Source organism: Nansenia antarctica (assembly GCF_963989245.1).
Source record: "Nansenia antarctica genome assembly, chromosome: 12".
NCBI lineage: Eukaryota > Metazoa > Chordata > Actinopteri > Argentiniformes > Microstomatidae > Nansenia > Nansenia antarctica.
The window spans coordinates 9,374,874-9,392,208 of NC_137682.1; the positions used below are offsets into that span (position 1 = coordinate 9,374,874).

The following is a 17,335-nucleotide window of genomic DNA, read 5'->3' on the forward strand; positions in this document are numbered from 1 at the left end:
AAAGGCACTCCACGACAGCTGGGTTGCAACTTGCTTGAGACTACAACAAACTCATTTTACGCAGGTGGTAGGTTGAGCAGTTGGGTATTATTATTATTACAACTTGTTGGTTGACTTCTGCAATACTATTAGCATGTTAGCAGCCACAATGTAAGCCAGCTGGTTACACTCCTGTTTACAAGGTGGATAAACATGCTTTACTTGTAGGTCGACAGAGGCACCATGCAGTTACGGCCTTATTGAGTAGCATTACAAGTTAGTTTGATAAAAATTAGTTTAACATTCATATATCTTATGATGATACGGTGGTGCTGAGACACTGAAAGGTTATACTGTGCATCAGCGGGTACATGGAGGGACTCGGACCTCTAAAATCCGAAAATTGACAACCCTCCTCTAAGCAAAATGCTTTTTGCATAGCCCTTCCCGAACACATTGACTCTGCCCGTACATAAAATAATGATTCAATTATATGATGGTGATGAAACACAATCTAAGTGATGCTTATTGAACAAGGACTTGTTTGAGACAACGTTACAGCTTACTGAATGGGTCTTGCCATGCTAAATTAGCCTAACACATTTGGGGATAATATATTATTATAATACATGATTTAATACCAACACTTGTTCTATATTAATATGAAACACCAGTTGTGTGGTTTTGGTTTATAGCCAATCATATTTGTAAACAAATAATTTGGCTGTGTAAATATTTTGCCTATTGTTGGAATTTGAGTTTGTATTAAAGGCTTCTTATATCAGTAGAGTGAGTACGAAGCCTAATTCTATACATTCTTTATCAGGGGGCAGATGGAAAAAGCTGATTTTTCTCCATCCTCCCCTGATCAAGAATGAATAATGGTCATAGATGTGTCATGCTGGGCTTAAGCTATTGCTATTGAAGACTGAAACCTGAAAAACAGAACATTTGAAATTCCAAAAAGGCGTTGATTGTTCTCCATCCACCACTGATTAAGAATATATAATTGTCATAGACATGTCATAAAAGAGGAGGGAATTGGCCGCCTTTATTAGGATTATTACATAGCCAGCAATTACAATAATAGTTCATGCTATGAGAACTCCCGGATCCATGCAAAACAAGTCCACCCTTTGATACACCGATCCAGTCAGAACTGAGAACAGCGCCCATCTCCTGTGCTGGGCTTTTGGCCGTACAGAGAGAGAGCAAAAGGAGCACAATGGGAGCATACAAGAGCAAATTCTGAGGCATTGAAATATAAATACATTTTATAAAATGCTAATTGCATGGCCCTCCCCTTGACTGAAAAAACCCTCCCTGGACTGAAATGAAAACTGACGACCCTCCCCCAAATCCCTCCATGCATCCCCCATCATCAATAACGAACAGCCCTTAAGCCCTTAGAGAGCATGTGTAGTGTGTCAATGTGTATGTATTTAAGACATCAGTGACAAATACTTGTGGTGGGATGTTCACAAATAATTAATACTGACTTAAAAATGGAAACAAGATTCAAGGTCACAGAACGAATTGCTGGATTCCGATGCTCACTTTGAAACCAGTACACCTCAAATAGTAACTAAGCAACTGATCGTGGAGTGTTAATGTGCTAGGCTGGAACAGAAACGTTGTGTTTAAAGGATATTGGCAACACAGACGGAGTTCATGTTCATTCAACACATTTGTTCCTAAGTGAGGCACTTGGGAGTTGGATGGACCCAAACACACAATTGGAAATCAAATGTAACTGCACAGGGCTGGTCTCATATGAATTCAGTGGGTGTTCATGAGAGAAGAGGTAATGGCCCTAAAAGCAACCACACAGGCAATATGGTGATTATGATACAGGTGGAATGTAACCAAAAATAATAAGGAAATGCATTCTGAAAATGTGCATCTTGCTGGTAGCTTCCTTTATTATCATGTCATGCAGCCAATTAGGTTGTGTTTTTTATGGACCCATAAACTAGGTCAATGGTGAAAACCCAAAATACGAACTGTTTTTATGAATGCTAACGAAGGGGTGAACATTCTATAACAATAATCTGCCGCTGTCAAGCAACAACAGCTGCTGCTGTCTCACCATGCTGCAGTAGTAAATGGATGGATGGATCAGATTGGATGGATGTGTGGACTGTGTCCTCCTTAATCCTGGCCCCAAGTTCTTGCCACGGTAATCCCTCAATGCCCTCTCTAAAATACCTACCCAACTGCACTCTCGCTCTCCCTATTCCTCACTGTCCTTTCTTTCCACGGTCCGTATTCGAGGTTCCTCTTGAGGGCAGCAGTTGGGACTACGGTAACTATGTGTCAGAGCATCGTAGCCGTGCTAGTAGAGGACCCTGACGCCGTGGCCCAGTGCTTGCCCAGGGCGTCCTCCAGAAAGCCTGCAAGCTTCTCACAATCCTCCTGGTGAAGTGAGAGAAAGGTTAAGGTGTTACATTGGTGAAGAGTGGCCCTGTCCAGAAATAACCTCCTTCCTTACAGTGGTGTAAAACAAAACATGAAACATCGTAAAGATTGATTGAATAACAACTTACCTCACTGATCAAGCCGTAGTGAACAAGCTCACTAGCCAGATCGTTGGAGCTGTCAGCTAGATTTAAAAGAACAACATCACAAGGTAGAATTATAAGGATCCACAGATGCCTAAAATGCTGGCTAAGCTAAGAAGCTAAGAATTTGGTCACATGAATGAAAAGTCCTGGGTCGTGTTCAGAATGCTCAAAATGTTTTGAAAGCGAGTGCAACTTCCCACTGCTAATTACCTCATACACTACACATTCCTCATGTCAGTACACCTCTACTAAGACATGTGGCGACATTTACATGTTGCCACCACACAATTTCATTTCTATTAAATAAACTCTAGGTTTCTGTTCCAGTTTGAAATGAGTGACAAGAGTGCCTAATATATGTTCAGCTACCGTAGCATTGTGGGAGTCTATGAGGAAAAGCTGCTATTCAGAGTAGAGTACACCGGAAGCGTCTGAAATAATTAGGCTTTTCTGATACCGGTTTGCAGTTCAAATAATAAGTAAGTAATATCATTGTTTTGTTCGCTCCAACAACTGTTTTAAAGACAAGTGGGTGCTACATATTGGTAAAGGGGTGAGTTTTCCCCCATACAATGTGGACCACGTTGAGTATCTGGAAAAACGCTATAAAATCCAATCAATTATAGAGCATGTCGTTCCAGGGCCATATTGGTGGCTCAATGGCAGGGAATATGGCAATTTGCGGTAATCAAGTTATTTGAAACATTGGATTAACTTACAGGGCAGGATATCACAACTCAGCTGACGATGGAGCTTGTCGTCCATCTTGAGGAAAAGAGAGAGCTGCAGGGAGAGTGAAAGAAGGGGTGAAAAACTGGACAGGGAAATATCAGGTGGTCATCAGAGCATGATTAGATTTTGGTTTTCAAGATTAGGTTGTGTAAGCTTATACAATTGTGACACGGTCATGGTCATTTGGGCCGCAAGTCGGCAACCAATCAAAATGTTTGGACTTTTATTTTGAAACACGGACAAACTCGCTAGTCAAGCCAAAATACTGCACTGCAATGGATTCGTGAGTAATCCCCACTGCTACCAAGTTAACTATAATACTACTTTACATTGTTAGAAGGCTCACAAAACAAGCTGCGTTAGTTGATTAGTGAGTGTGTCATTGATTTTCAACACCGCTGAAATGTGTTTACATTTTTCTAAAGAAAAGTCAGAACATTAAATTGGATGCCGACTTCCGAACCGATTGACCAGACCGTGTCACAATTTGCTAGGAAATGGACTGTGAACTCACATGACTTCTGGTGCACTCCTCATCGAACTCCAAGTTACAATGCATCTGGACTACCTGTAATCCATCACACAGAAAGAAAAAAGTTTGTTCTAAACTAATTTGAACTACCATTACATGCAAAGCAAGGTTTCACTACCATACTATAATTTAGTTATGATACCTGTTTTTAACAGTGCTCATACAAACACACACACACACACACACACACCTTCCTGGTCTCTATCTCCTGTGGCTCTGGGGTGGGGGTCTTCACTGTCTCCATGTGCTCCTGGGAGGAGGAAAGGGCTCTGGGCATGGAGTGGGGCCGCTGGGACGCAAAATTCATCAAGGGGTAAATCCCATTCCTGTACATAGCACAGAAAGGGCCCATTGAATCAAATCAAATTAATTAAATTACTGTATTAGTAGTATTCATTTAAATATAACTTAATCTCTATAACATATGAGTAAGTACTGACATACTATCATAAAGTAAAGGCCAATGCACATTGCACACGGCGTGCGATTTTGTCGCACGACAACATTCGATTCTCAATTCACACCACCGAAGTGTGTGGGTGTGAATGGATAATCAAATGTTGTCGTGCGACAATATCGCATCGCACGCCGTGTGCATTGCGATGCGATATTGTCGCACGACAACAACAAGTGTATGTAAACTTTTGACCACAACTGTATGTTCAAGCATAAGGCTATTGACCCAATCCCTCCTCCCCAGCACCCATGCTTACCTCACATCCTCCAGAAACTTGCCCAGCTCTAGCGGGGAGACATGAGAGTACCTTTGGGAATGATATTTGTAAGTGAGACAACAAATCACCCAAGCCAATCATCGAAACAGCTTCTCGGATGACATCACCAATTATATACAGATACACAGCCAGTTTAGGATAATTGTCAGTATCTCCAAGTATCATCAACTACGTCATCACACAGGTAGAAAGGTAAGTGATTGGCAAAGACATAAAAGGCAAATTAATCGGAGAGGAACTACTTCACTGCTGAAATCACCGTCATATTCAGCTAATCGAAGCATAAAGTCGACTAGCATTCAAAAAGACCAATGACTTGTTAAATTCCCTATCATCATTCACAAGAACAACAGACATGAACAGATGCTGCCCACTCACTTGAACTGTACCCCGGGCCGGTCATCATGGTCGATCTCAGCCATTATGCTGTCTGGGTCGAAAGACTTGCATTTCTCCTCGAGGCCGTACTCAGGGAGCAGATCTGAGTGCACAAGGTAAGGACGTTTTTTGTACTAACACAGTTGATTTAGCTCATCAACAAGTGTACAGTAAACATGATGAATTATGTAGCACCCCTGTAGCACCCCTCTATAAAAGGAGAGTGATGGAGAAGACTGTAAATTAAGTAAGATGTTTATTCATAAACTTTTTTACTATGACACTCTGATTTTTGGAAAGAGCAAGCATTTTGTCTTCTTTTTTTCTCCTTGCAGTGTCCTCTAACACTTATGGAGGGTACTGTATGTGTATATTATATTCTTTGCATATAATTCTGTAGCTTTAGTTTAGTTCATGGACTTCCCCACTGTACTTTGTAACATCAACTGAATAACTGGATATTCAAGTCTCTCCAAAGATGATGTGCAGTATCTTATACTGTAAATAGGAATGTTTATCCAACAGTGGCTTATATTAGGCTTCTGCTTGTACAGTGACTGCTGTGAATTCACCAATGATTTATGCTAACATTATGAAGGGTCTCACGGTAAGACCACTCAATTGATCACGCTTTGAATTGCTACTCTTGGAGAGAGAAGTGTGTTCTGTTTCCCGAGTGAACAGATCATTCCATTACTATCTGAAGTTTGCTTGACTCCACGCAAGTGAACTCTTCTATGCTTGACACGTTTATCACATCTGAACCTCCAAATCAACTGAACGAGTGAAGGGGACTTGCTTTCATCTGGAGAATCGCAATTGAGCCTATACCCTATCCACTCAAATAGGGTTGGACTTCAGCTGGGAGAGTACCTTTACACCTTTACCTTTTTGAGGCTTAGCAGACACTCTTATTCAGAACAACAATAGATACATAGAACAACTTTTCACACTACTCACACTGGTTGTTAATAAAACAGTGGGCTGCCAGCAGTTTAAGGGAGTGCACCTCAAACAGAACCCTATGGAACAGCAGGTCATGAGCAGTTGGTCTCATCTTGGCCTCCATGCGCACACATGATTGGGTGAACTCCTGTGTCCATTACAGAAAACAAGGAAACGGTTAGACATAGAGTTACTACATACAACTGGCTCTGTTCTGCATCATTTATACATGGACCCAGGGCCATCTATCTGTTATTTGATCACAGATTTGGCAGGACTGGCTGAAATGTCTTTACTACTGCCAAGTCCTGTTGACCTGTTTTTATTTTATTTTTTTAAATGTAAGTGGGACAGTGAAGCAGTAGGAAGGTGTAGAGGTAGATAGACAGTAGGAAGGTGTAGAGGTAGATAGACAAGGGATGGCGGGACAGAATTGTCCAGAAGGGGATTGAGTCTGTGCACGACCCTCGGAATTGTGGGGATTGAGATTGTTACCACTAAGCCACAACTTTGTCACGGCTGTACTTTAAGTTGAGTAAACAATTGAAAGAAGGAAGAAAAGAAAGCGGTTAATATAGAAGAATGACAGGAAAAACAGAAAGAAAGATAGAAAGATTAGAAACAGTTAAACAGATGACATGATTGTAGTCTCAAGACCACCTCCATTATACTTCACCCCACTTTGACCTCCCCCGTCTCTGCACAGGGACCCCATCTGAGTGCACCACTGTGACCGACGGGGAGCGAACCTGTATCTCCTGCCCACCACAACAATGCCGTAGCCTGTTAAGCTAAAGTCTAGTCAATAGCACAGGGAGCTAACATGTTTGTTTGTGCAGGTCTCAGACAAGGTTGTCACAAGAGTGCTCTCAGAACCAACTGCATTACATGGATGATTTCAGTGTTCAGTTCCTATGTTACTTGCCCTCATGAGTGGGTCCTCCAGGGATTGTACTGCATAGCTGATGGCCTCTGTTGACACTGGAGCGTCCCCGTTGGCCTGAATCTCCAACACTGCCATCTACAGGAGGGGGAGGACACCGATTCAAAATACTGTAGGTCAGTCGACTCCTAATCAATGCAACGGATTGGGTCTGTCACAAGTACATGCACTAAACTAGAGAACACATGCATCAAGGGTAATTAAATTGCAAAGAATGTAACACATATTGGGACCGGAAAACTTAATGGGCCTTAAAAAAGGAGCAAAATCAGGGGTCTGTATTAACCCTGGTTTGAGTATCAATCAACAACTTTGTACCACACTAATATCATGGCATTGATAAAGGATGTAAGGGTGTTTATCATTCAGATGTTTTGAGAGAGAGAGAACGAGGTTTGTGACTCACCTCCAGGACACATATGCCAAAAGAGAAGATGTCAATGGAGTAGTCGTCTTCTGCCACTAAAATGGATAAGTGAGGGAGAGAGCAGAATTCGGTTGTTAAGTCGTGACGTGTTTCCGGGTCCAAAGTTGGCTGAGGCGCTGTCTTCGAAATGCCTCAGTAATAATAATAATTAAGCTTTTCCGAGGCTCAAAGACGCTGACAAATATGGGAAAAAACGGGAAAGTGCTGTGTCCCTTGTCGTATGAATAGATCCGAGTCTAAAAAACGATTGAACTGACATTCTACCGCTGTAGTACACTGGTACTCTGGTACAGGGAATTTCTGGTTTGGACCCGGAAATTGCTAAACGTCACGTTTGACGTCAGACAACCGAATAGGGTCTGAGTGCCTTGACACAAATTCACAATACAGAGCAAAACAACAAGCTAACATATGTGTGGTGGCCTGGGAAAACCCGTCGGATGTCGCTGGCGTTCGTTTGTGGCAAAGAGCAAAAATCGCGATTTTGATATTATGTGGTATTCTAGTACTTTGAACTCCATACTACATTATGGTGAATAAACATTTTAAGAAAACAAAAGAGAAAGTACTTATTTGTATGTTTTTGTGGTGGGTAGTTTGCTAGAGAAACAACGTCACGTTGAACGTGTCTCATTCTCAGTTAAGCAACGCACGCACACATGAGCGAAAGGAGAGACGATACTTCCACCTGTGTTATTGCCAGTTTACTGATGCTCACAATAAGCATAAAGTAATAACATCTTAACTAGAAGACACACAAATGGATCTGTCCCTCGCATACCGACGAGGCGAGCAGACTAACACCGCATCACAAGCAGACAAACGAGACTGGCCGATCTGCATAGGCTCCTCCCCCGACCCGGAGGAGAAAGGGGTAGTAATGACCTTTCACTTTTTTTGACATGATACATTAAAATGCTCATAACTTTTTAAAATAAAGGGCTATCTCAGTCATTCAACCAGTTATGAATAGCTGAGAACTTTTAATTTATGGAAATATAAAAAAATGAAAATGTCAAAATGCCACCATGTGAAGGGTTTTCCCAGGCCACCACACATATGCATTATCAAATGTATGACAGAACAAGGGAGTGAGAGAAGTAGGAGAAGCAGAGAGTTGTGCCACAACACTTACAGCCGTATTCTGGAGCAAAGTAGTGCTGGTTACTTTGGTCGTCTCGATGCTGGTGTACATTCCCTTGGATTGCCTCTGAGAAAACTAGGAATGGGACAAACAAACACAATAGATTGAAAACAAACATCTACACACACACACACACACACACACACACACTGTTGTACAATCCTTTCGCAAAGGACTAAGAAAAACATGTTTTTAAAAAAAAGGTATATCTTACCATTGACAAACAGCCTGTGCCACACTACAAAAAAGAAAAACAGAGGGTGAGGAATAAAACAATAATGTGGACTACTCTACTCTACTGCACGAAGTACATAGAATAACCATAGTTATATGTTTTTCTTGCCATCAAGTGTACAAACCTGACCCGATCTTGATGAGCCCATTGTGCTGGATGAAGATGGTGTCACACGTCAGATTGCCATGGATGATGGGAGGACCACAAGAATGCAAGTAGCTGCAAACAGATATCCAAAGAGTTGGAGCGCCTGTGAGAAGTGAAGTGTATTGTGTGTGCCTAAAATTGAGTGGCGGGTTTTTTGTCTTTTACCTAAGAGCAGACAGGATCTGAGTGCACCATCGCTTCCATGCCTAGAACCGGTCATACAAGCACACATGCAAAAAGACAGATAGAGACAAGATATACAGGGGGTGTTATAACCTCTGCAGTGGCAAGAAAAAGTAAGTGAACCCTTTTCGAATTACCTGCATTTACAGTTGGGTTTACCAAAACATATTCAAGTTACAGTTATATAATGAATATGGGCTTAAAGTGCAGACTCCGCTTTAATTTGAGGGTATTCACATCCAAACTGGAGGCAGGATTTAGGAATTCCAGCCCTTTAATATGTTGCCCCCTTTTTTTCAAGGGATCAAAAGTAATTGGACAATTGACTCAAAATCTGTTTCATGGATTGGTATTGGCTATTCCTTTGTTATTTCTTTATCAATTAAGCAGGTAAAAGGTCTGAGTTGATTCCAAGTGTGGCATTTGCATTTGGAAGCTGTTGCTGTTTGCACGGGGCCCTTTTCCTTTTTTATAATTTAAAAGAAAAGAAAAATAAACCCTGCAGACCCTTCCCCACTGTATAAAAAGAGCTGATGCATAATAAACTTTATGATAATTGTTGAAGTGCCTCTTGCTAAGATGTTTCTAAGACGATAAATAATATCACAGCACTGGTTTATCAAGTGTAGGCTATTTATAGCACAAGACTTGCGCTGAATGGTTGGGTCGCATGCAATGCGCACACGACCTTTGATGCGCACACTTGTTACTTGCCACTCATAACTTTATTTAGCCTATATAGCACAAGTCATGCATTGACCTCAAGTGCTGTTATAGTTGCCCGAGGAGGAGTTACAAAGTACTAGCTGACAGAGTTCCCAAACTTTTGCACAAGGCCTTTTTCCTTGTTTTATTATTTTGAAACGGAAAAAATGTATCTTGCTTTAAAATGTGATAGAATGTGTCAATTAATGCACAAAACCAGGTAATTACAAACGGTTCACATACTCTTTCTTGCCACTCTATTTCCATTACACAGAGCAGAACTACAACTTGTCATCGTTTGGTACTGCTTATTAAATTGTGAAACAGCAATTAGAGGTTGATTACAGTCGTGTATGTTGACAGATTTCTATCCCTTCAATAGGCGGGGCTGTGTACACAATATTTCAGTTATCTTGGTCATTATATGTGTATGTGTATGTGTATGTGTGTGTGTGTGTGTGTGTGTGTGTGTGTGTGTGTGTGTGTGCGTGTGTGCGTGTGCGTGTGCGTGCATGTTTGCACACGTCTCTCACCCTTGACCGACTCTCCGTCATGTCCAGCCAGTAATTGTGGAATTTGACAATGTTGGGGTGTTCAACATGCATCAGGCTCTCAAACATTTCCTTGATTCGGTCCTAAAAGATTACAAAAATATACAAAAAATAAATAAATTACCTGTCTGAATGAAAACTGAATTGTCTGAATGAAAACCTTATGATGTGTGTGTGTGTTTACTACGCTAGCCAAACAAGTGTTAGCTAGCTAGCTAGCTTTGTTATGCACGGTAATGTGTGGAATTAAAAATAATGATTCATTCATTGATTTGTAGATTTGCTGTAGAATAATACTGTGGATTGAAATGATTTCACTAGCCTACTTCTTACAGTATACGATGACTTCAACATCAAGTACAGTACACTATGTTCATGAGAGTCTATGGAAATGCATGCAAGCCTACACTAGATAAGTGTCCACACCTCTGACCTGAAATTTGGGCTACAGAATGACGAGGTGAGAGGTTCTGAGAGATGAGACCTGAGTCACCAGCACTTCAAGTATTTGTCATTGTATTAGCAATTCTATTTTATCAACATATAAACATATAGCCTACATATGTTACGGTACACAAACAAGGGTTTAAACTGGGTTTAAACAAGGGTTTAAACTCGTTTGCAAACTATGCAGTAAAGATGTGGAACGCCCTTCCTATAATCTTAAAGGAGTGCAAAACACTGCCCACCTTCAAAACCACTCTCAAAAAACATTTACAGGAGGCTGCAATCCGTAACTGGACCCTCTAAAACAAAAATCAGATTAAAAGACCCGAACTACCCACTGTACATACTTTGTGTTTTGTCCCCCGCCCCCACCTGTGGTGTATGTCCCCACCTGTCCTACCCGCTGTACATACCTTATGTTTTGTTGTATTGTTCTTCCCATGATGGATGTACGTTTATCTTGTAGATAGTAATAGTTATTTGTCTGTATTATCATGTAGATAGTACTAGTTCTTTTCTTATGTCTGTCTTACATGTAACGATGAATTGAAAATCAAGGACCCCAATTGAAATAAGCCAGTGGCTTTCTTGGGTTTTTATCCTTTTAGTTTGACCTTGTATGTAATATGTACTTTCATGTACCTACTTCTGCAAACATTCTAATAAAGTTTTCTTTCAATCAATCAAAACACAATTTTTACGATATATATGTGTTACGGTACATGTGGGAAAACTAGGGTTAGGGTTAGGTGCTAGGGTGCCGTAGCACCTAACCCTAACCCTAGTTTTCCCACATGTACCGTATTCCCACATGTACCGTAACACATATATATCGTAAAAATTGTGTACCGTAACATATGTAGGCTATATGTTTATATGTTGATAAAATAGAATTGCTAATACAATGACAAATACTTGAAGTGCTGGTGACTCAGGTCTCATCTCTCAGAACCTCTCACCTCGTCATTCTGTAGCCCACATTTTTGGTAACAGTGGGCAATCATTTTAAATGTACTGTCTTCTATTTTTATTACAGCTTTGATGCCCATTTAGCAGAAGCTTTTAATCCAAAGTGATTTACAATTACAAATTACAGGGACATTCCCCCTGGAGTAAATGAGGGCTAAGTGCCTTACTCAAGGGCACACTAGTGGTGGTGTGGTTTCAGCTGGGATTTGAACTCACAATCTTCCGATCACCAGTTCAACTCACTATCCACTAGACCACCACTACCCCTAGTTCTCTTGCTGCTGCAATGTCGACTGAAACTGAAGCAATAAGAATGTTACTCTCTTGTATTTGTATAATGGGATGTAATACATTTTTGGCACACATGGCAATAAAAAAATCACAAATCTTTAATTATTATTTAGCAATTTAAACATATCAGCCCTGCAAATTTGTTTCCAGAGGGTTAGCTGACAACCCCACTGACAGATGACAGGTAGATAATGACAGGTGTTGTCTTGAGGGAGTGGTTGTGGTGGAGTTAACCAGCTATTGTTCCCACCCATTACTTACGTGTAAAAAGTGTCTGTGAATACTTTGAGGGTGAATTTCTCTGTTTGTTGATTTGGGGGGTATCAATATTCAAATACGCATAACTTATTCAACTTGTTTCAGATTTCAATGTATTACACATTATTTGAGTTTACAATCTGCCTTTCATAATCTGGAAAAAACAGAAAAATGACCGTGCCCTATTTGGGGACTTTTTCATCAGCCCCAGTCTTATTTCATTAACATGAAAACACTGGGTTTATGTCCAAAATGAGTTGTCAACTAAAGCATTAATCTGTACAGCTCCTACTGAAGCTCATTATCACTAACTTGATAACGTGAGTGTAGCCCCTTATTTAATGAAAACAATTAGTTAGCCAGAGAGGAATAAGTGGTAACAAATGTGTACCTCGTGGGATTCCAAGACCTTCTTATCTTCGTATTGCACTTCATTCCAGACCACCTCCACCCCTTCCTCTGTGTCCATGGCTAGGGAAGCAGTCTCAATGCCCGGGACATTCCCCTGACTCACCTGGAAATAGAGAGCAAAAGGGCTTTAGCTAGTCAGTAGTATTTTCTGTGATGAATAACAATAGTATAAAGTGTTGACAGCTGATTGTCTTGAATAGGCAACCCCAGTTACCTCATTGGATCACAAGTTCATTCAGTTCTTAATCATCATAACAGTTTACATTTACATTTTTGGCCTTCAGCAGACGCCTTCAGCAGACGCCTTTATCCAAAGCGACACACAACAAATACATTGACTAAGTAAGTGAATCATCCATCTGCCAGTCATAGCAGGAAAAAGTAATCTATGCTTAGGCCTGGGGCTATTGGCAGTCGTTGTGCTAGAACAAGGTTGTTTTTTACAGGGGGGTAGTACGGTAATAGTAACTCACACAAGCTATAGGAGATAGCATACACACCCGTCTTTGCCTGCCCTGCCTTGTAGGTGGGAAATACTGATCCCCCCTGTAAACATACACCTTGGACATGGAAATGGCACTGGAACCAAAAATATAATCCTGTTTGTTATACAAACACTCAAAACTCTGTTCCCGTACAATACCATAAACACAAAATGTCCTTGTCTCCTCGTCACAGGTTGCCTGTCATGAAGAATCTGTCCAAAAGAAAATGCCCCCCCACCCCCCCTACATTGGCAGTTTGCACTCCACTGACACTTGCACTCTTGCACTATACAATTTATTACATTTTGTTTTAGGCCTACTACCTACTACCGCTAAAATAATCCTGTATATCCTGTATATTTTTATTTTACTGTATTACTGTCATTACTTTTAGTGCTTATAGTTATGTTTAGCTACTTTTTATACAATTACACTGTATTGTTGATTGATGTTGTAGAGCTGTTTTGTCTCAAGCGTTTTGTTGATTGATGTTGTAGAGCTGTTTTGTCTGAAGCATTTTGTTGCATTGTATAGCCTACTTGTATATGATGTAAAGACAAATCAACTTGAAACTTGAGTGAAACTTATTAGGTCTACCGCTCAACCGGACGCCACAGCCTGATCATCTGTTCATCTGCCAATTCTTTCAATTACAAACTTACATTTGACATTCTATATGGTCTGGCAAATATATTTTAGATTACTTTGAGCCTGAATGTCTATAAACCTAACATAGTCCCCACCACAGCCCAACAATTGTGAAGCCCTGCTCTAAACAATGCTGTGTTACCACTCTACTGTATGTTAAGTTTACAGTAGGACCAGTGAGCTGATCCTACTGTATTTATTCTCTGGCCTTGTCGAAATGTCTTATCTTATATGCGTCTTAAGCAGTAATGTACAAAGACAGTCTACAGTGTTATCTGCGTTTGCCATGCATGTCAGTAGAACTTGGTAATATGATTAATTAGCATATGATTAATCGTGAGCGTTAGGGCGTTAACATTGACAGCCCTAGTTATGAATTAAAGTCATGCATGGAAAGATAGCATAATTCGAACACTTCATAGCCAAAAAAATCATAAAACTTAAAACACCGGCTTCATACATGACACACACCAAAGTGCTGAAGTGTGGATGTTGATTACATACAAGTGTGGATGTTGATTATCCTATAACAGCAATATTCCCTGCAATTATCATTTCATGAAGAAGTTAATCTCAAACTAACTTGCTTTGTCTGCAAAAGAATAGAGGCATGTTTCCACCTATAGCTGAACACAAAAAGGAGCTGTGAATCAGATGAATTGGGCTAATAATAGCGATGAATAACAGTATTCACAGTGTCAATAGAGGCAGTAGCTCATTGCACCTTTCTCCTTTTAGACTCAAGACACAGGGAGGTGCTGAATTTCAAGCCTCCCTGTAAAAATCAACAGGCACTCATCAACGCATGTCCCAATGGTCTCCCTTACTCAAATATACCTGGCACACCTTTGTCATAATGTCTGTACCAATATGAAACTGTAGTAGGGATGAGGAATGTAGTAGGAATGAGGATCGACAAGGTATAAGTCTGGATTGCCAGTGTTTGAGAATAGAGCAATTTGAGAGCGAAGTGGATCCACATTTGAAAAAATCTGGAACATTTTGTACATTTTGATGTAGCTATATGGCTACACAATACACGATTCAGAAACCAACATTTAAAAAAACGGTCTTTTCTCCATTTTTTATTTGGGATTTAATTATAAACCAACATCGAATGAACGGATACACGGACCCAGTGGAACAGTTGGGACATTTCAAGAGCTATCTAATTTTTTTTTTGGGGGGGGGGGGGTGTCGTGAGTAGTGACAGTAGTAGTAGACAGTTAGTTAACTACTGAAAACACTACTAGACTTTTTAATTTAGTTTCACTGCCACCAGGCTACAACAACATGTAGGACTAGTTAAATTAACAGTTGAGCAACATTCAGTCAGTGGAAACTACTCAACATCGCCAATTTGCATCGGACAACATGATTAGATAACAACATAACAGCGTTGATTAGATTACTGGTTTCTCAGTATGAATAAGGCATGCAGTGACAGAGATATTGAGCGTCAAAGTTTTTACATTCCATTATGTTTTGTGAGATGGAACCTTTGTATTTTAATAATTACTAACTCAAAAATGTCAACATTTTAAAAATTCCACCACACAGGCGTTAATAAACACCCAATGGATCAGATTATGTAAAAAAATAAAATAAAATAAAAAATTTGGAGATAGAACCTTATAATTCTAACGTCACGTAGATACTTTGAGTGAACGGCAGTATGAGCTTTCGGAGGGTCAGCCCAGCATAATCAGTGCTGCTGCATTACTGGACCATCACCCCGGCGCAGTGTGTGTCTGCGATAGCTTATGTCTTCAGGTTAGGTCTTAAGACGACTTAATTAATACATCTTGACAGACAAAATGTCTTATTTTGGTTAATTAAGACATCTTAATTAAGACATCTCATTAAAGACAAGGTGATGGCTGGGGGTATGAGGCTACCTGCTCCTTTCTCTTCTGCCAGCGGCCGCAGGGGCTCTCCTCCAAGATCTCACTCTCATCCTCGCTCTCCTCCTCCTTCCCCCCGGATCCCGAGTGGCTCTCTGCGACAGACATGGTCATGGTTATCCCCTGGTCGATCTATTATCCCGCTCTCCACGATCCAACGCAACGCGGGCGCATTAAAATCATAAAAATGCGCTCAAGTCAAGATGCTAAACACAAATATGTTCTATTTGTATTCGCAGTCACGTTGCGAGAAGAAGAAGAAGTGGTCTTGTAATCTGGATTAGAATAAGAATAGTAACATGGATCGCAGTAAAAAAACGACATTCTTAAACATCCATGATGTTGTACACATCCCGGCCCAGCCATAGAGTTGAAAGTGTCAAAAGAAGCTTTCCGCATTCCACATAGAAGCAGGCAGCGAGAGTTGTCATCGTGGGACCTGTCGCCACACGCACGCTATCGTAGGCAGAACAACGCGAACAGGGCAGGTGAACGTGGGTAGTTGACAAGGTGGCAACACTTCACTTTCTTCCCGTATTTCTTCGACTGCTTTTGACAGCAGACGTCAATATCTCCGACTAGCTGCTGCCCAGCCGAACTATAGACCACTCTCTCTCGCCCGACTCAACACGACGCTCGTAACACAGAGGGACATGCCAAAACGAGAGACCCGACTCCGCCCCTACGTCCCGGGTACAATTTAAATGCTGTAAAGACTGTAATAACCGCGCAAGGCAGATTCTGTTTGTGCATCATTTTTTCAAGGACTCTCTGCTCCCTCTCAATAATGTCATACTTTTGTATATGTTGCACTGCATTTTCTTTGGGGTTGTATACATTTGATAGTTGGAGAAAACACAGGAATTATGCGTATTTTTTTTTTTAAATGTGGTGGTAATGTAAAAATAATAATAATAACAATAATAAGAATAATGACAATAACAATAATAATAATAATAATGATAATAATAATAACATAATATGTCATTAATTTTAACATTGCAAAACTTATACATACAATACATATTATGTATTGCTATTGTGTAAAAAAAAAAAGAATATACATACACAATAAATATTGTAACTAGGGCTGTCAATGTTAAGGCGTTAACGCTCGCGATTAATCTGTAAACCTTAACTCGTAATTTTTTGAACACAAATTGACATGCGTGGCAAACGGTTGGTCACCGGCGAGTCGCCATAGCCCTAGCCCATGTCTGGTGGTGTGTAGTGTGTGCAGGGCCGTTTGGGAGATATGCGAGGCCCTGTGCGAAGTCAGATTTGCGAGGCCTTTTATAATGATGTAGGCTACTATTATAACCGCGCGACACGCACGCACCGATATATTGCAAGAAATGCGCTCACATGCTGTGCTGATAGACAATAGAATATCTACTTATTTAGATAGTTTACAACCATGTTTGTTTCATTTCAAACCTGTTATACTCGTAAAGGATTAGGATTTAGGATAAAGCAGTCATCATACCCAACATTAAATACGCACAAGCCATTATTGACATGAATAGAGATGTTACTCACCACCATGTAGGCCTATCCTTTATGTTGAAAAGCTTACAGCAAAAGCAAAAAGACATGTCCCGTTTTTGAGAGTTTTTTCCCCATTTGGTAGTTTTCTGAGAAATAAAGTTTCACTAAAGTTTCTGTTCTCAATATTTTTAGGATAACTAAATCCAGGTTTCATCTTTGGGGGACCTCTTCTAAT

The 17,335-nt window shown here is 40.5% G+C and overlaps 1 protein-coding gene across 1 annotated transcript; it reads right to left on the minus strand.

Moving 5' to 3' along the window:
* Positions 1–1,826: 1,826 nt before the first annotated feature.
* Positions 1,827–16,215, minus strand: LOC308168787 (nuclear receptor-binding protein 2-like). Its single transcript, XM_080543428.1, has 17 exons — positions 15,607–16,215; positions 12,556–12,678; positions 10,182–10,283; positions 8,926–8,966; positions 8,738–8,832; positions 8,593–8,616; positions 8,370–8,453; positions 7,214–7,269; positions 6,790–6,885; positions 5,880–6,012; positions 4,920–5,022; positions 4,521–4,571; positions 3,998–4,133; positions 3,790–3,843; positions 3,263–3,326; positions 2,526–2,581; positions 1,827–2,394 (listed from the first exon to the last, which is right to left on the minus strand). The coding sequence occupies exons 1-17, from the start codon at positions 15,724–15,726 to the stop codon at positions 2,296–2,298; spliced, it is 1,437 nt and encodes a 478-aa protein (XP_080399554.1). The 5' UTR covers positions 15,727–16,215; the 3' UTR covers positions 1,827–2,295.
* Between the last annotated feature and the right edge of the window lie 1,120 nt (positions 16,216–17,335).

Coding starts and splice junctions, on each gene's coding strand:
- LOC308168787 (XM_080543428.1), bottom strand. CDS start 15,726: ATGACCATGTCTGTCGCAGAGAGCCACTCGGGATCCGGGGGGAAGGAG. Junction 8,967..10,181: donor TGACGGAGAGTCGGTCAAGG/GTGAGAGACGTG, acceptor GACCGGTTCTAG/GCATGGAAGCGATGGTGCAC. Junction 6,013..6,789: donor TGGAGGACCCACTCATGAGG/GCAAGTAACATA, acceptor TAATGGACACAG/GAGTTCACCCAATCATGTGT.